Genomic DNA, 25,160 nt, shown 5'->3' with positions numbered 1-25,160 from the left:
AATTTTAAATAGGGAATAATTTTTAAAATTTTTTAAAGATTTTAAATATGACACAGCCATTAATATATTTGCTTTTTAATTGGTTTTATAGGGGAAATGTTTTTTTTTGTGTTGTTTTTTAACATGCTGTGAGCCGCCCTGAGTCCCTCTGGGGAGAAGGGCGGCATAGAAGTTTAAAAAATAAATAAATAAATAAATAAATACTGAAATATGCTGGGAATCCTCAACTTACGGCCGTAATTGCCCTTTCTGTTGCTAAGCGAAAGAGTTGTGAAGTGAGCTTTGCTCCATTTTATGACCTTTCTCGCCCCAGTCGTTAAGTGAATCGCTGCGGTTGTTAAGTTAGTAACACGGTTGTTAAGTGAATCTGGCTTCCCCCTGGTCAGAAGGTCACACGACCCTGGGATACGGCGACCGTCCTAAATGTGAATCCGTTGCCAAACACCTGAATTTTGGTCACATGACCCTGGGGATGCTGGCACGGTTGTAAATGTTAAAACTGGTCATGTCACTTTTTTCCCCCTATCTGACCCACCAGAGAGGGGAGGGAAGTATGTTATGAATCTCATTTAAGGAGGCCTATCTAGTGTGACCCAGAAGAAGGGTCTTCTCTGCAGTGGTTCCCTCCTTGTGGAGGGAACCACTGCCTATAGAGATGAGATTGCCCCCTCCCCCCCCTTTGACATTCTTTTCAAAAAGCCCCGAAGACATGGCTTGGCCACTGGGCCTGTGGACCCCAGGGGGATAGGGAGCCCATCAAGTGGCTTCCATAGAATATTTGTTCAAGAACTGTGGGGTCCTCGTTGCTCTCTGAGCTGAGGGGGGGTTTCTTGCAGATGTTTCATCATGCAACTAGGGAATATCATCAGTGCTAGAAGGGAGGGGGAGGTTACAGAGAGGAGGAGGAGGAGGAGGAGGAGGAAGAGGAGGATGGGGTCCTTGGTGCTCTCTGAGCTTGGTTGTTTTCTTCCAGACATTTCATAATCTAACTAGGTAACATCATCAGTGCTACAAAGGAGGAGGGGTTGCAGGAAGGAGGAGGAGGAGAAACCAAATGCACAGGTACAGTAGGTGAATTGGATGAGGGGATAGATGGGGAACTCATCAAATTTGCAGACGACACCAAACTGGCAGGAACAGCCAACACTCCAGAAGACAGGCTTAGGATACAGGAGGATCTGGACAGACTACAACACTGGGCACTATCTAACAAAATGAAATTCAATGGAGAAAAAAGTAAGGTTCTGCATTTAGGCAAGAAAAACCAAATGTACAGGTATAGTATAGGGGGTACCTTGCTCAATAGTAGTAACTGTGAGAGGGATCTCGGAGCCCTAGTGGACAATCACCTAAATATGAGCCAGCCGTGTGCTGCAGCTGCCAAAACAGACAACACAGTGCTGGGCTGCATTAACAGAGGGATAGAATCAAGATCACGTGAAGTGTTAATACCACTTTACAAGGCCTTGGTAAGGCCACACTTGGAATACTGCATCCAGTTTTGGTCACCACGATGTAAAAAAGACGTTGAGACTCTAGAAAGAGTGCAGAGAAGANAGGAACGGTTGCTGGAATTGGGTATGTCTAGTTTAACGAAGAGAAGGACGAGGGGGGACATGATAGCAGTGTTCCAATATCTCAGGGGTTGCCCCAAAGAAGAGGGAGTCAAACTATTTTCCAAGGCGCCTGAAGGCAGGACAAGAAGCAATGGATGGAAACTAATCAAGGAGAGAAGCAACCTAGAACTAAGGAGAAATTTCCTGACAGAACAATTAACCAGTGGAACAACCTGCCTCCAGAAGCGGTGAATGCTCCAACACTGGAAGTTTTTAAGAAGAAACTGGACAGCCACTTGTCTGAAATGGTATAGGGTTTTCTGCCTGAGCGGGAGGTTGGACTAGATGACATCCAAGGTCCCTTCCAACTATTACTATTATTATTATTATTACTACTACTACTATTATTATTATAGCAATGGGATGCTTGGTGGTCTCTGGGCATAATTGTTTTCTTGCAGATGTTTCATTACCCAACTAGGCAACACAATCAGTGCTAGAGGGGAGTGGGGTTTGCTCTCTCCATATACTAGTGGCCTGACCTATCAGTTTGCTGGGAATGTAAATCACAGCCTGATCAAAAGTCCACCATGTTTGCTCCCTCTAACACTGATAAGGCAAGCCACTAGTACAGGCGTCCCCGCTACTGGGCTGTGAATTGTTTGGAAGCAGGCCATGGAAGCAGTGTATGAATGTGTGTGCATCCCCACTTGCGCAAGTGGTGGACAGGCGTGCCCGCTGCTCACACAAATGGATCTAATCATGGATGTGCGCTTGCCCGCCGCTCACATGGAACCATCACCCACACACACACACAAATCCGGAAAGGTACTCTGCCTTAATATGTAAGGAGGGCAAATCCTTCTGGCACTGATGATATTACCTAGTTAGAATAGAATAGAGCTGGAAGGGACCATGGAGGTCTTCTAGTCCAGACCCCTGCTCAAGCAGGAGAATCTATACCATCTCAGACAAGTGACTGTCTAGCCTCTTCTTAAAAATCTCCAGCAATGGAGCACCCACGATTTCTGGTAGCAAGCTGTTCCACTGGTGAATTGTCCTCACTGTCAGGAAGTTTCTCTTTAATTCCAGGTTGCTTCTCTCTTTGGTCAGTTTCCAACCATTATTTTTAGTCCTGCCCTATGGTGCTTTGGAGAATAGTTTGACACCCCCCCTCTTCTTTGTGGCAGCCCCTCAGATACTGGAACACTGCTGTCATGTCTCCCCTATTTCTTCTTTTCCTTAAACTAGCCAAACCCAAGTCCTGCAGCCGTTCTTCGTATGTTTTAGTCTCCAGGCCTTGGGTCATCTTAGTTCAGTGGTGGCAAACCTATGGCACGGGTGCCAGAGGCGGCACTCAGAGCCCCTTTGTGGGCACGCGTGCCGTCGCCCCAATCCTAGGCCTTCAGCTGGGTTTTATAAAACCTTTTCGCTTTAGGCCTCCTCCGCCGTGTGCAAAAAAAAAAAAAAAGGTTCAATAAATCAGTCAATTTCAACTTCTTGCGGGGAAAAAAAAAGATCTTGCAAAGTTGGAATTGATTGATTGAATTTTTTAGTCCCACCCAGTCTGCCGTTACCAACGCAGCCACGCCCATCCAATGGGCCACTCCCACCCAATGGGCCACACCCAGCCAGCACCCAACGATGCATAAGTGGGTTTTGGGTTGCAGTTTGGGCAATCGGTCTCTAAAAGGTTCGCCATCACTGTCTTAGTTGCTCTTCTCTGCACTTTTTCCAAACTCTCAACATCTTTTTTGTGATATGGTGACCAAAATTAGCTGCAGCATTCCAGGTGTGGTCTCACTAGGGTTTTATAAAGCGGTACTAATACTTCACGTGATCTTGATTCTATGCTTGTTTATATAACCCAGGATTGTATTAGCTTTTTTGGCTGCGGCTGCTGCACACGGCTGGCTCACGGTCAAGGGATCGTCCACTGCGACTCCAAGGTCCCTCTCACAGTTGCTGTTTTTGAGCCAGGTCTCGCCCAATCTGCACTTGTACCTGTTGGGTCATGAAATGTCTGCAGGAAAACAACCAAGGTCACAGACCACCAAAAACCCCATAATCGTCATCCTCCTCCTCCTCTTCCTCTCCACAAACTTTGATGGCTTGTTCAGTTGCTGTCACTGGGAGTGGCATTTTATTGACTTTTGTCTTGAGGGCTTTTATTCCCTTAAGCTGCCCTCACTCCCCCTGAGTGAGCCCTATTCCTTGTCTTAAGAAAATCAAAATCAAATTAATTAATTGATCAAGCAGACGCCTGCTATGATACGACAGTCTCCTCCAGGATCAGAGCCTGTTTGCATGTCCGTGTTAAAAAAAAAAACCGGGAACAGAAGGTGAATTGTCTCTCTGTAGTTAAATTTGGAAGTTTCCCAAATTTTGATCTTTGGGAAATCAAGTTTTGATCTGAAGCGCGCAGTTCACCGTGTTCTTACAAAACTTGCTGTGTTGCCTCAGAAACCCAAACATATGTTCCACCTACCATGAACCAGCTACACGTTTTCTTGGCAGCGATGTCGACTTTAATAACTTTCCTGAAATTATTAAATGTATTATTTATCTGAAATGAGCATTGGGTGCCCTCGGGATAATTTCATGCACCCATTCAAACATGACAAGGTCTTATCAAACAGTTTCAACAAAACCAAATTTTAATTTTTTGATGCCTGTCAGAAGCTACAGTCGTCCTTGACTTATAACCATTCGTTCAGCAGCCGTTTGAAGTTACAGCAGCACCGAAAAAAGGGAACTTACAACTAACCGTGGCTGCTTCCCTAGGGGTCACCTGATCAAAATTTGGACGCTTGGCAACTGGTTCATATTTATGACGGTCGCAGTGTCCCCTGGGTCACCTGATCCCCTTTTGCGACCTTCTGACAAGCAAAGTCAATGGGGAAGCCCAGATTCACTTAACAACCGCGTTACTCACTTAACAACTGCAGGGATTCACATAACAACGGTTGGCAAGAAAGGTTGTAAAATGGGGCAAAACCCACTCAACAACCGTCTTGCTTAGCAATGGTCGTAAGCCGAGGACTACTTGTATTGCAGCTTTTTCAATATAAGCTTACTGACAATGTCTTAGGTATTAGAAAGTTAAAAGAATATCTTTGCATCTGTTATCAATTTGTTGAATGCGTTTTGGGGCACTTTTAACCCGCTCTTTTCTTTGCCCTTTCCCTTTTATTTCAGCTCATATCTTAATAATAATAATAATAAAGTTGGAAGGGACCTTGGAAGTCATCTAGTCCAACGCCCTGCTCAGGGAGGAAATCCTATACCAGGGGTAGGCAACCTTGGCTCTTTTATGACTCGTGGACTTCAACTCCCAGAATTCCTGAGCCAGCATGGCTCAGCTTGGAAACCTCTCCCTTTCCCCTCAGCATGGCTGGCTCAGGAATTCTGGGAATTGAAGTCCACGAGTCATGAAGGGGGCCAAAGTTTTCCCCATGCTGGCTCAGGAATTCTGGGAGTTGAAGTCCACGAGTCATAAAAGAGCCAAGGTGGCCTACCCCTGGCCTATACCATTTCAGACAAAATGGCTGCCCAGTCTCTTCTTAAAAGCCTCCAGTGTTGGAGCATTCACCACTTCTGGAGGCAGATTGTTTTTATTCTGTTTTTCTGTTTTTATAATGTTTTTATTCTGAAATTTAATAAAGCTATGTATTTTTTTTTTTAAGAAAAGAAAAGATCTCTAAGGATTGGGAGGGCTGCTGAGGGCAGTTTTTGCCCTGCCTCCTTTTATTGCTAAGGATTTTTTTATTTTTAATTACACAAATGCTCAAAGCAAGCAATCTGTTTCTACAGATCCCATCACGATGAAATCATGGAGATACATGGAAAAATTTCCTTCCCTAGACATCTAGGTTTCCTGGGGCAAAGAGAAAGAAATAGAGAAATTATTTAAATAATAATAATAATAATAATAATGACAACAACAACAAGAACAATAATAATAATAATAATAATCTCTTATGGTTTCCCAGGAACATATAGTGCAGTAATCAAAACTATTAAATTTTGGCAAGGCACCAGGTTGAGGTGGAGATTATCCCAGAAGAAGAGAAAAAAAATTGAAAAAAAGACTTGGAAAGTTTTTTAACCTGCCTGTAATTTATGGAGAACACCACAAATGCGTGGGAAGTTGAGCCTGAAGGCTGGAAGGGAATTAAACAAGATGGGAGGGATAAAACCGCAATTTTTGTGATCGTTGCTTTCAGCGAAAATATTGGGCCAGTTGGAAACCAAATATTGATTCGGAATTGCTTTTTTTTTTTAATGCCAGCAGCAAATGTCTACCTAGACAGATCCTATCAAAATGTATTGACAGAGGAGAGTGTCTCTAAATTTTTGCAGGCTGAGATTTATCTGAGCTGTGGTTGTGCATGGTTCCCAGTGTTCTTTTTTGGCGATTTTAATTATATTTTTTGGGGTGGAGGGGTCCTCGATGTGCTCTGAGTTTGGTGATTTCCTTGCAGATGTTTCATGACCCAGCTGGATAACATTATCAGTGCTAGAAGGGAGGGGGAGTGTAAGGAGGAGGAGGAGGAGGAGGAGGAAGAAGAAGAGGAGAACAACGATTGGTGTTCTCTGAGCTTGATGGTTTTCTTGCAGACATTTCATGACCTAACTAGGGAATATCATCAGTGCTAGAAGGGAATGGGGACTGTGAGGAGGAGGAGGAGGAGGAGGAGGAGGACTGTGGGGTCCTTGGTGCTCTCTGAGCTTGGTGGTCTTCTTGCAGACATTTCATGACCCAACTAAGTAATATCTTTAGTGCTAGAAATAGGTGGAATTTGCTCCCTGACAGTGTGATGGGGGTGTGGTTTTTCTCCTTGGTGGTGCCTTGAGGATATTGTTTTCTGCTGAATTGTTTGTCTGGTCTTCATCACTGCTTATCTGGAGAGGATGTACTTGGATCTTTTTTGTTCCCTTCGTCGCTTTTGTCTCTTTCGAATGGTGTGTAAAAGCGGTTTATCTCAATGTCTCCATGGATGGCCGAGGCGTCTGAATGCCAAACTCTCAGGAATACCCTAGCCTTTTTGGAGTTAACTTGGTGTAGGATACTCACAGTTTCCCAGTAGAAACAATGGTTGGGAGTATCCATGTGTTGAGGGATTAAGGAGTTTTCAATATTTTATCTTCTGATTCCTAGTTGGTGTTCACTCATGTACTCTGCTAGTCTTCTGCCTGTCTGTCTTACAGAGCGACTGTTACAGACCTTATGCTGTATGTTGTGGATGGCTTCTGTGTTTTTTTCTTCTTCTTGAGCTACTGGGTCAACAGAGGTGGTCCTCAACTTACAACCTTTCACTTAGTGACTGTTTGAAGTTAACGACAACACTGAAAAAGCAGAATACAGGTAGTCCTCAATTTAGGACCATAATTAAGCCCAAAATTTATGTTGATAAGTAAAACATTTGTTAAATGAGTTTTGCCCCATTTTACCACTTGCCTTGCCACAGTTGTTAAGTGAATCCCTGCAGTTGTTAAGTGAATAACATGGTCATTAACCGAATCCGGCTTCCCCATTAACTTTGCTTATCAGTAGGCCGCAAAAGGTGATCACATGATCCCGGGCACTGCGACTGTCATAAATACGAGTCAGTTGCCACACGTCAAAATTTTGATCAGATGGCCACAGGAATGTTGCAACGGTCGTAAGTGTGAAAACCGGCCCTAAGTCACTTTTTAAAGTGCCGTTGTAACTTTGAATGGTCACTAAATGAACTGTTGTAAGTTGAGAACTATCTCTAATGGAATAACAGAATTGGTAGGGACCTTGGAGGTCTTCTAGTCCAACCCCCTGCTTATACAGCAAACCCTGGACTTAGACCATTTCAGACAAATGGTTGTCCCGATGACTTATGACCGTTTTTCACACTTATGACCGCTGCAGCATCCTCATGGTCACGTGATCAAAATTCAGACACTTGGCAACTGACTCATATTTATGACGGTCGCCGTGTCCCCGGGTCACATGATCCCCTTTTGCGACCTCCTCACAAAGTCAATGGGGAAGCCAGATTCACTTAACAACCGTGTTGCTAACTTAACAGCTGCAGTGATTTGCTTAACAACGGTGGCAAGAAGAGTTGTAAAATGGGGCAAAACTCACTTAACAACTGTCTTGCTTAGCAACAAAAATGTTGATTATAAATCCAGGACCATCTGTACTGAACGTTGGTGAATATTGTGTGAATATTAGCCTTACTGCACTGGCTGGGGATTATGAGAGTTGAAGTCCAACCTTACTCAGGGCTTGAGGTTAGGAAGATTGCTTTGGTGCTCTACTAAAACCTGTCTAACCGCCTTCCGGAGTTGGCTAGGATTAAGCAAGCATTTGCTGTTTCTCCTTAATTGCCTGCTTCCTGAATTAATCCATTTGGGGGTTCATATAATCCAGGGAACTCTCTGTTAACCAAGCAGCTAGAATGAGTACTAACCAAGCTTTGCAGCTACGCAACAAAACCGCTAGAAGATTAACCAACATGTTTCTAATGTGATGTCAACATAGGAAACAAATAATTTTAGTGTAATATGCAAACTTGCTTTGGGTCTTATTTTGCATTTTAATTCCTGTTTTGTAGGGAAACACCAGCATCACAAAGAAAAATAAATACAAGTGGAAATATATATATATATATATATATATATATTTTTCAGTGCCGTTGTAATTTTGAACGGTCACTAAACAAATGTTTGTAAATCAAGTACTATCGGTAGAAGTGAAGAGAAATGCCCTTATTATTGTTATCAACCTTAAAAGATCTGTTTTATTTATTTATCAAATTTCTACATCGTCCATCTTACTTAAGTGACTCTGAGTACTTTATAAATAATACAATGAAACCATGTAAAAGCCCTGGTTAAAACTAATTTAAAACTAGGTTAAAATTTACAAGACAAAAGATAATCCTGTGGCCAGATTATCAAATGTTCTAAGATAGTAATCAAACAGCTTTTGGTGCCCTTTAAGCAAATGGGTGAAGGCCTAAATCGTTGTTTCTGAATCTCATCCATTCTCTTCAAGATGGGTGGACTTCAACTCCCAGAATTCCCCAGCCATCATGAAGTTGAAGTCCATCCATGTTATGGTTGCCAACTTTGAAGAACATGATGCTACAGCTTTGGCAGCCTAGCAATTGCCCAAAGAGGTCAAATATAGACCTTGATCAAGAAGGTCTCATTTTGTGCAGTAGATGTTCTTCAACCAGAGCAAATGAATTCTACGGTTCTTTCTCTTCCAAGGAGAACTGCTGGCGTTCTTTCCTTAAGGGCTTCTATCTCCAAGGTCATGCTTCAAAGAATGACTTTCACCGGGCCCCTTGGATAGATGGATGGGATGATGGATAGACAATGGATGAATGGGATGATGGATAAAAGGATGGAGGGAGGTATGGATGGGATGATGGATGGATGGAATGAGGATGGGACGATGGATGGATGGGATGATAGATGGATGGATGAGATGACAGATGGAACAATGGATAGATGGAATGAGATTGGGATGGTGGATGGATGGATGGATGGATGGATGGATATAATAGATGGGACAGTGGATGGATGGGATGAGGATGGGATGGTGGATGGGATGATGGATGGATGGTTGGATGGAAGGGATGATGAATGAATGGATGATGTGCCATCAAATCATTTTCAATCCTAGTGATCACATAGACATAATTTATCCAGGGTGATTTGTCCCTAAACTGGTCCCGCAGGACTTCCATTGATGCACCCATTGCCACCATAATTGAGTTGATTCACCTTCTGCTAGTCACCCTCTTCTTCTCCTTCCTTTCATCTTTCCCATCACTGTTGACTTCTCAAGGAAGCTGAGTCTTTGCATTGGTTGACTGATTGACTATCTGCCATCAACTTGGTGTCAAGGCTCAGTGTCCAGATAGATAGATCTTCTCCAGGAAGATCTTTCCTTCACCTGGTCCTTCAAGTCTCCCAATGGTGCCTCCATCCCATTTACTCCTGGTTGTCCTCTTCTACTCTTTGCTTCCATCTTTCTTTGCACTATGGACTTTTCCAAGGAGCTGATTGTTTGCATTAGCATAGCATAGCAGGAGGGATATATAGTAGTAGTAGTAGTAGTAGTAGTAGTAGTAGTAGTAGTAGTAGTAGTAATAATAATAATAATAATAGTAATAAAGTTGGAAGAGACCTTGGAGGTCATCTAGTCCAACCCCCTGCTCAGGCAGGAAACCCTATACCATTTCGGACAAATGGCTGTCCAGTCTCTTCTTAAAAACTTCCAGTGTTGGAGCATTCACTGCTTCTGGAGGCAGGTTGTTCCACTGGTTAATTGTTCTAACTGTCAGGAAGTTTCTCCTTAGTTCTAGGTTGCTTCTCTCCTTGATGAGTTTCCATCTGTTGCTTCTTGTCCTGCCTTCAGGCGCTTTGGAGAACAGCTTGACTCCCTCTTCTTTGGGGCAGCCTCTGAGATATTGGAACACTGCTATCATGTCCCCCCTCGTCCTTCTCTTCATTAAACTAGACATACCCAATTCCAGCAGCCGTTCCTTATATGCTTTGGCCTCCAGTCCCCTAATCATCTTTGTTGCTCTTCTCTGTACTCTTTCTAGAGTCTCAGCATCTTTTTTACATCGTGGTGACCAAAACTGGATGCAGGATTCCAGGTGTGGCCTTACCAAGGCCTTGTAAAGTGGCATTAATACTTCACGTGATCTTGATTCTATCCCTCTGTTAATGCAGCCCAGCACTGTTTTGGCCTTTAATTGATAGATGGTGTACCATCAAGTCACTATTACTCTTAGTGACCACACAGATCTACCTATTTCTAGAAGATCTGTTCCTCATCCTTCAAGTCATCCAAAGGTGCCCCTATCACCAGTGTAAACTGAGTCTATCCACCTTCTCATCGTCCTCTTCTTTTCTTTCCTTCTACCTTCCCACCATCATAAAGGTCTTCTCCAGAAAGCTGGCTCTTTGCACCAACTGAATGTTAGATGGATTATATTGCCTTCAAGGGTGTTGACTCTGAGCAACCACCTAGATAGAATTTTTCCATGAGGACCTATTCCCAACTTGCTCCTTTAACTCTTCTAATGATGCCTCCATCGCCACCATAACTGAGTCCATCCATCTTCTGCTGGTCCTCCTCTTCTTCTCTTTCCTCCCACCTTTCTAAGATGTGTCCAACTGCTCTACAAGGTTCCTCCAAATTGTGCGTTTCCTAGAAAAAGTGGGGGGGGGGCTTTGATGAGCAGAGAGGGAAGTTGGTCAAATTGTGGAGGCCTTGCACACCCTTGTTTCAAAAGCTCTGCCTTCCCACCCCCTTCGGCCCACTCCTGGCCCACCCCCAGCCCTTCCAGAAGGCCCACCTCGAACATCTCAAGTCATGACCTGCTGCTTGTCATGGCTACACCTCTGGCGAACCACCCAGGCCGGCTAACAAATATGCCCCCAGCCCTCTCGGCTCTTATCTCCGTCAAAGAGCTTACATTTTTATATGGCATCTTAATAACCCATCACTTCCATTACAAGTACGTGCCTCTCATCCTCTTTCGCTCTTCTGCAAAGCCCGAGGCACCTTGCTTCAGCTCAGAAGGGTCAGGTCTCTTCCGAAGCATCCGGGCAGGGGTGGGTGAGAAGCTGGAAGGCCTTTTGGAGAGCCCTGGGGGGGGGCTCGTCTCGTTTTCCTTCGTCCCTGCTCAAAGCCACAAGAAAGACACGGTCCTTTTAGAGATCTTTTGATGGGGCTACCAAGAAACCTGCTAAGGAACAGAGCCTCAGATATATTGGATTGTCTGTCGTGCTCAAGCAGCGTTTCTTCACCTTGGCAACTTGAAAATGGGTGGACTTCAAGCCCCAGAATTGCCCAGCCAGTGGGAAGAATTCCATGCATGATGGCTGGAGAATTCTGGGAATTGAAGTCTACACGTCTTCAACCTGCCAAGGTAGAGAAGGTTGCTTTTGAGAAAATCTTTCCTTTCCTTTCCTCTCTCCTTTCCTTTTCTTCTTCCTTTCCTTTCCCCTTTCCTTTTTTCCTTTCCTTTTCCCCTTCCTTTCCTTTCTTTTCCTTCCTTTCCCTTCCCTTCCATCCCCTCCCTCCCTTCTATTCTTCCCTTCCATTCTTCCCTCCCTCCCCTTCCTCTTTCCCTCTTCTTTCTCCTTCCTTTATCTTTCTCCTTCCTTCCTTCCTTCCCCCCTTTTCCTTCCCTTCTCCCTCCCTTCTTTCCTTTTTCCCGTTTTTGTTCTCTTTCCTTCCTTTCCTCCTTCTTTCTTTTTCCTTCCCCTTTCCTGCCTCCCTTCTTTCCTTTTTCCTTTTTCTCTTTCCTTCCTTCCTTCCCTCCCTCCCTCTCATCATGCTTTCTCCTTCTTTCCCCTTCCTTTTTCTCTTTTGTCTTCTCTTTTCTCCCCTCTCCTCTCCTCCTATCCACCGTTCTGGCTGGGGAATTCTCAAAGTCCACACTTATTCAGGCTGCAGGGAAACACCAGATTAATTAATGTGTGAATGGGCCCATTCAAGAGAACAACATGGTTTATTTAATACAAAATCAATTTAAAACAAAAACAAAACACACACACTTGATCAAACAAGTGACTGTGATCTGGCTCAGCCATAAACCACAATAGGAGGGTTACATTCACTAAGGTAAAAGTAGCTACCCACATTACTCTTAAGCAACTAGGACCGTGGTGGCGAACCTATGGCACGCGTGCCACAAGTGGCACTCAGAGCCCTCTCTGTGGGCACGCGCGCCGTCGCCCCAGTCCTAGGCCTTCAGCTGGGTTTTATAAAACCTTTTCGCTTTAGGCCTCCACCGCCGTGTGCAAAAAAAAAAAAAAGGTTCAATCAATCAATTTCAACTTCTCACGGGGGAAAAAAAAGATCTCGCAAAGTTGGAATTGATTGAACTTTTTAGTCCCACCCAGTCTGCCGTTACCACCGCAGCCACGCCCACCCAATGGGCCACACCCACCCAATGGGCCACGCCCACCTGGCACCCGATGATACATAAGTGGGTTTTGGGTTACAGTTTGGGCACTCGGTCTCTAAAAGGTTCGCCATCGCTGAACTAGGATATGTGTAATTTCTGTCTTGAGACATGTTTCTGAAATAATACGGTTAAAATTAAAATCCTAATTTCTGGAAGGTTCGGGATTTTGAAGAAGCTGCGGACGTGCAGTCTTTAATGTAAACTTTTAAAATGGCCTGTTAAGGTAGCATACTGAGATTTTGGTTTATCTTTGTACAAGCCTGAAGGAAACAGCCAGCGGGCAGGTGTGAATTTAAAGATATCATAAAACAGCATTTACAGTGTGGCTGATAACCCTGTCAGGTCAACAGGGAAATTTCCATTTGCTACCTGTTTGGATCAGGTAGCAAACTCCTGTTTTGTTTTATTTTGTATATTATATGATAATACATGATATCATGTGATATTACATGGTATGATATTATTTTATTTTATTTTATTACAGGGAGTCCTTTACTTAGGACCACAACTGAGCCCAACATTTGTGTTGCGAAGCGAGACAGTTGTTAAGTGAATTTTGCCCCATTTTACAACCTTTCTTGCCATGGTTGTTAAGTGAATCACCATAGTCGTTAAGTTAGTCACATGGTTGTTAAGTGAATCTGGCTTCCCCATTGTCAGAAATTCACAAAAGGTGATCACGTGACCCCAGGACACTGCAACCGTCAAAATTACATGCCAGTTGTCAAGTGTCCGAATTTTGATCATGTGAGGATGCTGCAACGGTCGTAAGTGTGAACAATGATCATAAGCCCCTTTTTTCAGTGCAGTTGTAACTTCAAACAAATGGTTATAAATTGAGGATTACCTGTAACCCCAGCTAGAACAGGCAATAATTGATTGTTCAACATTGGCAGTTTTTAACAAAAGATTAGACAACCGTTTGTCTAAAATGGTATAACGTTTCCTGCCTGAGTAGGGGGTTGGACTAGAAGACCTCCAAGGTCCCTTCTGACTTTGTTATTCTGTTACAGGTAGTTCTCGATTTACAACCATTCATTTAACAACGGCTGGAAGTTACAACAGCACTGAAAAAAATGACTTATGACTAGTTTTCACACGACTAGTGCATCATCCCCATAGTCACATGAGCTCAAATTCAAACAGTTGGAAACTGACTTGTTCTTATGACCGTTGCAATGTCCCAGGGTCATGTGATCCCTTTCTGACAAGCAAAGTCAATGGGGAAAGCCAGATTCACTTAACAACTGTCTTGCTAGCTTAACAACGGCAGTGATTCCCTTGACAAGGTCATAAAATGGGGCAAAACCCACTGAACAAATGTCTCGCTTAGCATCAGAAATTTTGGGCTCAATTGTGGTCGTTAAGTCGAGGACTGCCTTTAACCCTGCCAGCAGTTTGAGGAGATGGTTGATTGCAATGTTTGTCTTTCCACAGCCACCCGGGAGTCGGCCTTCGTCCACGCCATTGCCTCGGCTGGAGTGGCTTTCGCCGTGACCCGCTCCTGCGCGGAAGGTTCTTCCACCATCTGCGGCTGCGACACCCGCCACAAAGGTCCCCCTGGAGAAGGGTGGAAATGGGGTGGCTGCAGCGAGGATGTGGAGTTCGGCAGCATGGTGTCGCGGGAGTTTGCGGACGCGCGAGAAAACCGGCCAGACGCTCGCTCGGCCATGAACAGGCACAACAACGAAGCGGGACGAACGGTAAGGACTGTGGTCCTCTTGTTTACGTTCCCTTAACGGGGTCCACATCAAATGACAAAGTTTCTTTCAGATTGAGGTTGACGTACACACACGTTCACACCGTGGCAGGGACACACACAAACAATCTATCCACTTCTAGTACAGGTAGTCCTCGACTTACAATCACAATCCGGACCTAAATTTCAGCTGCTAAGCAAGGCAATTGTTGACCCTGGGACACTGCAACCGTCATAAGTGTGAGTCAGTTGCCAAGCATCTGAATTTTGATTACGTGACCATGGGGATGCTACAAAAGTCCTAAGTCACTTTTTTCAGGGCCGTTGGAACTTCAAACGGTCACTAAACAAATGCTTGTAAGTTGAGGACTTCCTGTACAAATATTATAGTCAATTAATCTTCTCCTTCTTTGTCCCCTCCTTCCTTCCTTTCTTTTCTTTTCTTTCTTTTCTTTTCTTTTCCTTTCTTCTTTCTTTTTCTTTCTTTCTTCTTTCTTTCTCTTCTTTCTTTCTTCTTTCTTCTTACTTTCTTTCTTTCTTTCTTTCTTTCTTTCTCTCTCTCTCTCTCTTTCTTTCTTTCTTTCTCTCTTTTTCAGTCCATCATAGACCACATGCATCTCAAATGCAAGTGCCACGGGCTGTCCGGCAGCTGTGAGGTCAAGACCTGTTGGTGGTCTCAACCAGACTTCCGGGTCATCGGCGACTACCTCAAAGATAAGTACGACAGCGCTTCTGAGATGGTGGTGGAGAAACACCGAGAATCCCGCGGCTGGGTCGAAACCCTGCGCCCCAAATATAATTTCTTCAAAGCACCCACAGAGCGAGACCTGGTCTACTATGAAAACTCCCCGAATTTTTGCGAGCCCAACCCTGAAACCGGTTCATTTGGCACCCGCGACCGAGTCTGCAACATCAGCTCTCACGGCATCGACGGTTGTGACCTGCTGTGTTGCGGCCGCGGACACAACACACGGACCGAGAAGAGGAAGGAGAAATGTCATTGTATCTTCCACTGGTGCTGCTACGTCAGCTGCCAGGAATGTGTACGGATCTACGATGTTCACACATGCAAGTAAAAAGGGATAACCTGCTCCATCATGGGAGATGAACCGGAAGGAACATTTTTTTTTTAGTTGGGGGAAAAAACGATTTCTTGAGAGTGAATGAAGACAAACGGAGAGAGAGGGAACAAGAAGATAAAATGGGTGGACTAGGATAGATCTAATGTCTTCTGGGCCATCACACCTGGAAATTAACTTTGAAACACCGTCGACAAGAGAAACAAACTAACGGGGGTCGTTCATTCTCACTATCGTTCTACGGAGAGGAGATGGTGATTTCTTTAACTAGACATAGAATTGGGTTGTAGTTGTCTTCTGGGGTGTCATCTCTTCCTTCTTTGAAACCACAAGCCACCGGATCTATAGGTGAATTCTGAACTCGGAAGACGGTTCTACGCGAGGATCCGCCTGTTACAGCATCAACCGTAAACCAGGATTTTAACTGTTGTATAGGATTGAAAACGGTCCACATGTGACAGTTTATCAAAGATCTCCCGTAACTTCTTGAGGGAATTAAAAGGATCTGAAGAGGACCTGTTGCTCTGTGGATGGGCCATTTGTGTTGTCTCCCGAACTGGATGATAACGGTGTCTCGTACCGCTACGGGAAGTGATGCTTTGAGAAGACAATCGTGCTCATACAGCATGTCGGACAAAAGACACACACACCTACACATGCACAGACAGAGGCTGTGTTTCAAGTATGTGTAGAACTCTCTCGCGCGGCCTGGAATTAGTCTTGAGGACATTTGGTGTTTCTTGTTCAGGCTCGTAGACTGCATTCAATGCGGATCCAATAAATGGTTCTCTTGTGTTTGATGCCTTATTGTATGGTTGGTTAATCAACAAATATTGTATTGCCATGATAGAGAGGAGAAAATCGGGCACTTCTCTCTGAATAGTCTTCATCTTTATTTGAGCCATGCAAGACATGAAATAAAATGTTGAATTCATGGTTATCCTTATGACTTGGTGGTTTTCGAGGTCAAACGTCCGCCTCTTATGCGCCAGTTGTCCCGCGTCAAAATGCTTCTTCCACATGCTCACACCTGGGGTACAGTTAGTCCTCAACTTACGACCGCAGTTGAACCCAAAATTTCCATTGCTAAGTAAGACAGTTAAGTGAATTGTGCCCCCTTTTATGAAATTTCTTGCCCCCGTTGTTAAGTCAATCACACAGTTGTTAAATTAGAAACACAATTGTTGCTTCTCCATTGACGCTCCTTGTAAGAGGTTTGCACAAAAGGACTCCGGGAAACCGTCATAAATATGAGCCAGACATCCGAATTTGGATCACTTGCCTCTGCAGATGCTGCAACAGTTGTGTGAAAAAGGGTCATAAGTCACTTTTTTTAGTGTCGTGGTAATTTTGGACGGTCACTAAACAAATGGGGGTAAGTAGAGGACTACTTGTAGATATATCCTGGGAGATTCCAAAGTAGAGCTACCTAAATCTTTTCCTCTCTTCCCATCCAGTCCAGGACTGTGCAGGGTCTCCTCTAATTCCTGCTTCAGCTGCACAATTAATCACAACTTAGTAGTGTCCCCCGGTTGCATCCAGAGACTGTCCAGCTTGGAAAAAAAGAAGGGACTTGTGAAAACCAACAGTTCCTCAAATATGTATTTTTATGATCATGAGCACGACAGATAAATACAGATGACTTCAGGGCATAGAATTACAGAATAACAGAGTTGGAAGGGACCTTGGAGGTCTTCGAGTCCAACCCCCTGCTCAAGCAGGAGACCGTATAATACATTTCAGACAGGTGGCTTTCCAGTCTCTTCTTTAAAAACTTCCAGTGTTGGAGCATTCACAACTTCTGGAGGCAGGTTGTTCCACTGGTTAATTGTTCTAACTGTCAGGAAGTTTCTCCTTAGTTCTAGGTTGCTTCTCTCCTTGACTAATTTCCATTCGTCGCTTCTTCTCCTGCCTTCAGGAGCTTTGGAGAATAGATTGACCCCCCTCCCCTTTGTGGCAGTCCCTTAAATATTGGAAGACTGCTATCATGTCACCCCTAGTCCTTCTTATTGTTAAACCAGACATACCCAATTCCTGCAACCGTTCTTCATATGCTTTAGCCTCCAGACCCTTAATCATCTTTGTTGCTGTTCTCTGTACTCTTTCCAGAGTCTCAGCATCCTTTTTATATCACGGTGACCAAAACTGGATGCAGTATTCCAAATGTGGCCTTACCAAGGCATTGTAAAGCGGTACTAACACTTCATGTGACCTTCATTCTATGCCTCTGTTAATGCAGCCTAGATAGGCTATGGAGTCCAGAGAATCCTATGGAGTCTTCCCAAGTGTGCCTAGAAACTGTTTCTGCAGAGACATTTTTTAAGACAAAGCAACCCAAATGCAGAGTTGCACATTCATTGTGCATATTCTGCACCTCTGTGTTAGAGCTCATTGGTGTCACAATACACCAATGAAAGGAGGGAGCTTGCGTTGCAATGGCGGAATACCCATTTGGAGGCCCACCTAACCTTAGAAGTAGTGTTCCTATATGGTTAAGCACAGTGGTGGGATTCGAATGGGTGAACAACCGGTTCTCTGTGTGGATGCCACTTCCGGAAATCCGTTCTGGGCCTGGGCAACAAAAAATTAGTGATCGGTTCTGCCGAAGTGGTGCGAACTGGCTGAATCCCACCGCTGGTTAAGTACCACCTTCTCCACAGATGCACTGACCCCAGGCAGTGGTCAACGAACTGCCAAATTGATAGCATAAATTGAATACCAGAGACCAGGTGACAAGATCACAACACCGTCCGGAGAAAATATTTGTAGCTCCAGGTTGAACTGTGGGGTGCTTGGTGATCTCAAAGCTGGGTAGTTTTTTTTGCAGACATTTCATGAACTAACTAGGCAACATCATCAGTGTTAAAAGAGAGAGTGGAGCTTGTGAAAAGGAGGAGGAGGAGGAGGAGGAGGAGGAGGAGGAGGAGACTGAGGTTCTTGGTGCTCTCTGAGCTTCCGTGGTTTCTTGCAGACATTTCATGAAGCAACTTGGGAACATCATCAGTGTTAAGAGGGAGTGGAGTTTGCACAGAGGAGGAGGAGGAGGAGAAGGAGGAAGAAAAAAAAGAAGAAAAACACTGGGGTCCCTAGTGTTCTCTGAGTTTCATTGTTTCTTGCAGACATTTCATGAAGCAACTTGGAAACTTCAACAGTGGTAGAAGGGAGTGGGGTTTGTGGAGAGGAGGAGGAGGAAGAAGAAGTGGTGGAGGAGGAGGAGGAGGAGGAGGAGGAGGAGGAGGAGGAGGAGGAAGAAGAAGAAGAAGAAGACTGGAGACCTTGGTATTCTCTCTGCTTCATTGTTTCTTGCAAACATTTCATGAAGCAACTCAGGAACATCAATGGTGGTAGAAGGGAATGGGGTTTGCGGAGAGGAGGGGGAAGAAGAGGAGGTAGTGGTGGTGGTGGAGGAGGAGGAAGAGGAGGAAGAGGAAGAAGAAGAAGACTGGAGACCTTGGTACTCTCTCAGATTCATTGTTTCTTGCAAACATTTCATGAGGGAACATCAATGGTGGTAGAAATGAGGGGTTTGCGGAGAGGAGGAGGAGGAAGAGGAGGAGGAGAAGATTGGGGTTGTTTCTTGCAAACATTTTCAGGAACTCGGGAGCATCATCAGTGCTAGAAGGGAGTGAGGTTTGCGGAGAGGAGGAGGAGGAAGAGGAGGAGGAGGAAGCAGAAGAAGAAGCAGAAGAAGACTTGGGTCCTTGGTGCTCTTTGAACTTTATTGTCTCTTGCAAACATTTCATGAAGGAACTCGGAAACATCATCAGTGCTAGAAGGGAGTGGGGTTTGCAAAGTGGAGGAGGAAGAGGAAGAAGAAGATGACTGGTGTCCTTGGTGCTCTCTGAGCTTCATTGTTTTCTCGGAGACATTTCATGACCTAGCTGGGTAACATCATCAGTGCTAGCAAGTGAGGAGTTCTACCTTCCATCACTGATGATGTTACCTAGTTGGGTCATGAATCTTCTGCAAGAAAACTGCCAAGGTCAGAGAGCCCCATGATCAAAACTGCTCCCATGCCCTCCCTGTCCCCATATTTCTATCATAGATGTAAACATTTTCCATATGCTCTCCCAAGGCCTGGAAAGGAACAGGGGAAAACCAAGTATCACCAAAAGTGGAAGTTTTATCTCCTTGCACTTGGACTTTCCAATTTATTTGGGGTCCAGCAAAGAGAATAACAGCAATTTCCACAAAGCACCACGCCACACACTTAGTCTCTGGCCCCTAATTATCCGCCTTACAGATTATTAAACTATGCACCCAATTTTACTACTTTTTCCTTGCCACGGTTGTTAAGCAAATCGCTGCAGTTGTTAAGAGAATCAGACAGTCAAATTCCACAGATAATCCTCGACTTACAGCCATTTGTTTAGTGACCATTCCAAGTTAAAACAGCACTGAAAAAAGTGACTTCTGACCGTTTTTCACATGACCACTGCTGCATCCTCGTGATGATCACTTGATAAAAATTCAGACGGTTGCCAACTGACTCATATTTACAACGGTCGCAGTGTCTCCCGGGGGGTCACGTGATCCCCTTTTGTGACTTTCTGACAAGCAAAATCAATGGGGGAAGCTTTATTCACTTAACAACCGTGGTACTAACTTAACAACTGCAGTGATTCACTCAACAACCGGCTTCCCCATTGACTTTGTCAGAAGGCCGTAAAAGGGGATCACATGACCCCAGGAGACTGCAGTTAAGTTAGTAACATGGTTATTAAATGAGCCTGACTTCCCCCATTGACTTTGCTTGTCAGAAGGTGACAAAAAGGGATCACATGACTCCAGGACGCTGCAACCGTCATAAATGTGAATCAGTTGCCACGCATCTGAATTTTGATCACATGACTATGGGGATGCTGCAACGGTCGTAGGTGCGAGGACCAGCCCTAAGTCTCTCTTTCCAGTGCTACTGCATCTTCAAACATTTACTAAATGACTGTTTGTAAGCCAAGAATTTTGATCACCTGACTGTGGGGATTCTGCAACAGTTGTAAATGTGAGGACCAGTTGTAAATGCAAGTTCTCCTCCTAAATCACATTTTTCAGTAATGTTGTAACTTCAGATAGTCAGTAAACAAATGGCTGTAAGTTGAGAGTGATCCAACATGTTATTTTGGTAACGGGGAAAAAAAAATCCTTGATATATAGCTGTTCGTTTAGTGACCGTTTGAAGTTACAATGGCACTGAAAAAAGTAATAATAATAATAATAATAATAATAATAATAATAATAATAGTAGTAGTAGTAGTAGTAGTAGTAGTAGTAGTAGTAGTAGTAGTAGTAGTAGTAGTAGTAGTAGTCTGGATAGTGGACATGGCAGTGCCTGGAGACAGCAGAATAGACGAGAAAGAACTGGAGAAGATAACAAAATACAGAGACCTACAAATAGAATTAGAAAGACTGTGGCAAAAGCAAGCAAAAGTAGTACCAATAGTAATAGGCGCCTTGGGTGCCATCCCAAAACAACTGGAGCACCACTTGAACACCATTGGCATTGACAAATTCGCCATTAGTCAATTGCAAAAGGCGGCCTTACTAGGAGCTGCCTCCATCCTGCGACGATATCTGTAATACCATCCAACATCCACATCTGCCTATCCCAGGTCCTTGGGAAGGACTCGATAGGTAGACGAAAATGCCGAATCCAGTCTGAACATCTGGCTGACTGTGCGATGATTAATAATAATAATAATAATAATAATAATAATAATAATAATAATAATAACAACAACAACAACAACAACAACAACAACAACAACAATAATAATAATAATAATAATAATAATAATAATAATAATAATAATAATAATAATAATAAAAGTTGGAAGGAACCTTGGAGGTCATCTAGTCCAACCCCCTGCTCAGGCAGGAAACCCTATACCATTTCAGACAAATGGCTGTCCAGTCTCTCCTTAAAAACTTATGAACATTTTTCACACTTACAACCGTCGCAGCATCCTCGTGATCACTTGATCAAAATTCAGATGGTTGCCAACTGACTTGTATTTATGATGGTCGCTGTGTCCCGGGGGGGGGGAAGGAAGTCACATGATCCCCTGTTGCGAAAGCAAAATCAACAGGGAAGCCCAGATTCACTTAGCAACGGTGATAAGAAAGGTTGTCAAATGGGGCATCGAGCAACTGTCACGCTTCGCAACAGAAACTTTGGGGTGAATTGTGGTCATAAGTCAAAGACTAGCTGTGCAAAAAAAGAGACCAGATGAACTGCATGATACAGATACCTGGGGAGCTCACCTGTTCTTGCTCTCTGATCTGCCCACCTGTCTGTTGAAAGGCTCCTAGTTAGAGCGGTGAACCCCAGAGCTGAGCCCCATTGCTGAACACAGGTTGCTAAACGTGATTTGAGGATCGCAGCTGGAAGGACCGCAACGTGTGTGTTCCAGCCTGGGCAGGTTTTTGACCCATGTGCCAATCCCTAAGGCGATGGGCTACGCTGGGGTTCACCTGGGCGCAGGGGAGACTGTCAGGAGGTGAGACGTGTAGAGCAGCCAACTCTTTTGAAGCCAGGTCAATACCATCCATCAGAGGAGCGGCTCAGACAGAGAGAGAAGGCAACCGGTCTGCTTCTGGCTGAAACCACTTGAAACAGACCGGAGCGTTGACAGATCTTATGGGAGGTCTCCTTCAGCCACACCTGGGTGGCCAGGTCTTGGTTCTCTGGCTCAAAAAAAGCGGTCTGACTGATTAAAAGGTCATTGTCATTTTTGTGGATATGGGCGTCTCTACCTTTCTACAAGACGCTTTGAGCAGGGCACGGATTCGAATCCTGAACTTTCTCTGCCAGGGCCTCTGTGGTCCATGAAGGTGTGAGAAACAAAAATTAGGAAGAATGGGCATTTGTGAAATGGACGCACATAATGCAATTGGTCACACCTCTTTCCCAAACCGTTTTCAAAATGCAATTTAGGCTTTAAAATCTAGGCTAGGAACAACAGTGGTTCTCAACCTTGGCTACTTTAAGATAAGTGGACCCAGAATCCCCCAGCCACCATGCATGGACTTCAACTCCCAGAATTCCCCAGCCACCATGCATGTTCTACTCCTAGAATCCCCCAGCCACCATGCATGGACTTCAACTCCCAGAATTCCCCAGTTACTATGCATGGACTTCAATCCCCTGAATTCCCCAGCCTCCACATGTTGACTTCCATCCCAGAATTCCCCAGCCACCATGCATGGACCGATTCCCAGACTCTCCCAGCCGCTGTGCATGGACTTCAACTCCCAGAATTCATGCACATTGATTAGGCTCAGAAATTTAAAAAAAAGAAAAAGGTTTGAGGCGGATGGGTTTAATAAATAAATAAATGTGAGACAAGCAGGAAATACAAAATACAAAAAACTACATTTCCCAACATCCCTGGGAAGCAGGACCAGAGAGAAGAGAGGCTAAAACCTGAAATCTCAACACAACCAAGTTTTCGATTAGTTATGCCTTACTCTTTAGATTATGGCTTAATCTTGATATCGGTGGGATCTTGGGTTTTCCATTGGTTATGTCTTAGTCCAGAGATCTTCAAACTTGGCCATTTTATGACTTGTGGACTTTAACTCCCAGAATTCCCTAGCTAGCACGTGCTGGCTGAGGAATTATGGGAGTTGAAGTCCACAAGCCATAAAAGGGCCAAGTTTGAAGACCCCTGTCTTAGTCTTTATATTGTACCTTTATTTTTAGATTGGATGGAGCTTGGGTTTTTGATTGGTTATGCCTTAACTTTTAGATTGTGCCTTAATTTTTAGATTCAGATTTCTAGATTTGATTTTATATCGTTTTTACCTTGGTTATGCCTCAGTTCTTAGATTGTGCTTCACTTTTTAGTTTGATTGGACCTCAGGTTTTCAATTGGGTTTTAGATTGTGCCTTAATTTTTAGATCTGGCTTTTTAGCTTTAATTTTAGATCGTGTTTAGATTGCTTTGGGACTTGGCTTTTAGATGATTACCACTGCTCTTTAAACAGATTTTATCTTAGTTTGCAAATTGGTCCTGCCTTCACTTTACAATAGTAATACTACAATAGTAATAGTAATACAGGTAGTCCTCGATTTACGACCACAATTGAGCCCAAAATTTCTGTTGCTAAGTGAGACATTTGTTGACTTTGGCCCCATTGGACGAACTTTTTTGCCACAGCTGCTAAGCAAAATCCCAGAAAGTTGGGAAGTTAGTCACCCGGTTGTTAAGTGAATCTGGGCTTCCCCATTGACTTTGCTTGTCAGAAGGTCGCAAAAGGGGATCACGTGACCCTGGGACACGGCAACCGTCATTAAATACGAACCAGTTGCCAAACGTCTGAATTTTGATCACGTGACCCTGGGGATGATGCAACGCCCATAAGGGTGAAAAAATAGTCCTAAGTCACTTTTTTAGTGCCGTTGGAAACTCGAACGGTCACTAAACAAACTCTTGTAAATGGAGGACTGTCATAAGTCCGCCTTAATCTTTTGCCTGATCCGTGCCTTAATTTTAGGGAGATCCTGAGTTGTCCATACAGATGCCCGACCTAGGAGTACATCTGGAGAAGGGGGAGAGAGAGAAAAACCTTGTATTTCCAAATTCTAGGGGGGTGGTGAGCCCCATCTCACCTGCTCTGGCAGGGAACAATAGTCTTTGGAGTCCCTGCCCTGCCATTGGAACACGCACCCTGCAGAATTAAAAAAAAAAAAAAAAAGTTAGGAAACGTTTGTTTCTACTCTTCCTCTCCAGTTTTGGATTCTGCTTGCCCCTCCCCTTCTCCCAATCCTCAATTTCTGTCTCTCCCAGAGACCCCCAACCCCTTCATGAGCCAGCCCTGGTTTCCCTAAGGGGGTGTGTGTGGCTGCCCAGGGGTGTGTGTGGAACACATCAAAGGCCAGCCAGAGTTTTATCCTGCCCCTTCTTATGGTGTGATGTTTAATTTGGGGTGGGGGCAACAAGAGCCAGACCCTCTTCAACCTGCAGGGGGTAAAGGGGTGTATGTGGGGCACAGGGTTGCTTTTTTGAATCAATTAGCAATCTGCAAGGGGGCTGCTATTTGCAAGACACCCCCACAGTTCTGCATTAGGTTGGGTTTTCCTCCTCCATTCTCACGCCTTTCCTCTATATGGCCCCCTCCCTTTTTTATTTTTCACAGCCTCTCAAGTACCTGCTAACCTGGCCATTTCCCTTTGGCCATCCCACCCACCTCTGGGGCCCACTCCCAGATGAAAAGCCCCCCCCCCAGGGGAAGCAGCAATGCAAAGGAAGAGGGGGGGGGCACATCTGCCCAAAACCCCAGCCATAAAATTCTTTTCAAGGGCTTGAGAGGTGGGGAGAAGGGGGAGACTGAGGCTGTCTGCTCATTTGCAATTGACAGGTGGGGTGTGAGAGGGAGGGAGGGAGGGAAGGGAGACTTTGGAGGGGAGGGGTCTGTACAGCTTCACTTCCAGCATTTTGGAGAAGGGGTCTTGGGGGGTGGCCCTTTCCTCTCAGCCATGCCTACCCTGCAGGGTTGTTGTGGGAAAATGGACAGGGAGATCATCTAGAAGTCTACTGTATTAAAATATGGATAAATGCAGGTGGACTGGAAGAAGGGTGGACTTTGATTCCCAGAATTCCCTAGCCAGCATACTGGCTGGAGAATTATGGGAGTTGGTCCATTCATGCTGGCTGAAGAATTCTGGGACTTGAAGTCCACTCATGCTGGATGAGGGATTCTGGGAACTGAAGTCCATTCATGCTGACTGGGGAATTCTGGGAACTGAAGTCCACTCATGCTGGATGAGGGATTCTGGGAACTGAAGTCCACTCATGCTGGATGAGGGATTCTGGGAATTGAAGTCCATTCATGCTGACTGGGG

At 44.5% G+C, this 25,160-nt stretch overlaps 1 protein-coding gene across 1 annotated transcript in view; it reads left to right on the top strand.

Moving 5' to 3' along the window:
- The window catches only part of WNT3A (Wnt family member 3A), a 61,058-nt gene extending 45,745 nt beyond the window's left edge, over nt 1–15,313 (top strand). The window contains exons 3-4 of the mRNA XM_015814300.2: nt 13,976–14,241; nt 14,834–15,313. Coding sequence (XP_015669786.2) covers nt 13,976–14,241; nt 14,834–15,313 — 746 coding nt within the window. The remainder of the gene's footprint in view (nt 1–13,975; nt 14,242–14,833) is intronic.
- Nucleotides 15,314–25,160: the final 9,847 nt, after the last annotated feature.

This window comes from Protobothrops mucrosquamatus, unplaced genomic scaffold (assembly GCF_001527695.2).
Source record: "Protobothrops mucrosquamatus isolate PMUCROS unplaced genomic scaffold, P.Mucros_1.0 scaffold235, whole genome shotgun sequence".
Lineage (NCBI taxonomy): Eukaryota > Metazoa > Chordata > Lepidosauria > Squamata > Viperidae > Protobothrops > Protobothrops mucrosquamatus.
Note: the sequence above shows the minus strand (reverse complement) of the source record. Positions and strands in the feature narration are given on the sequence as shown.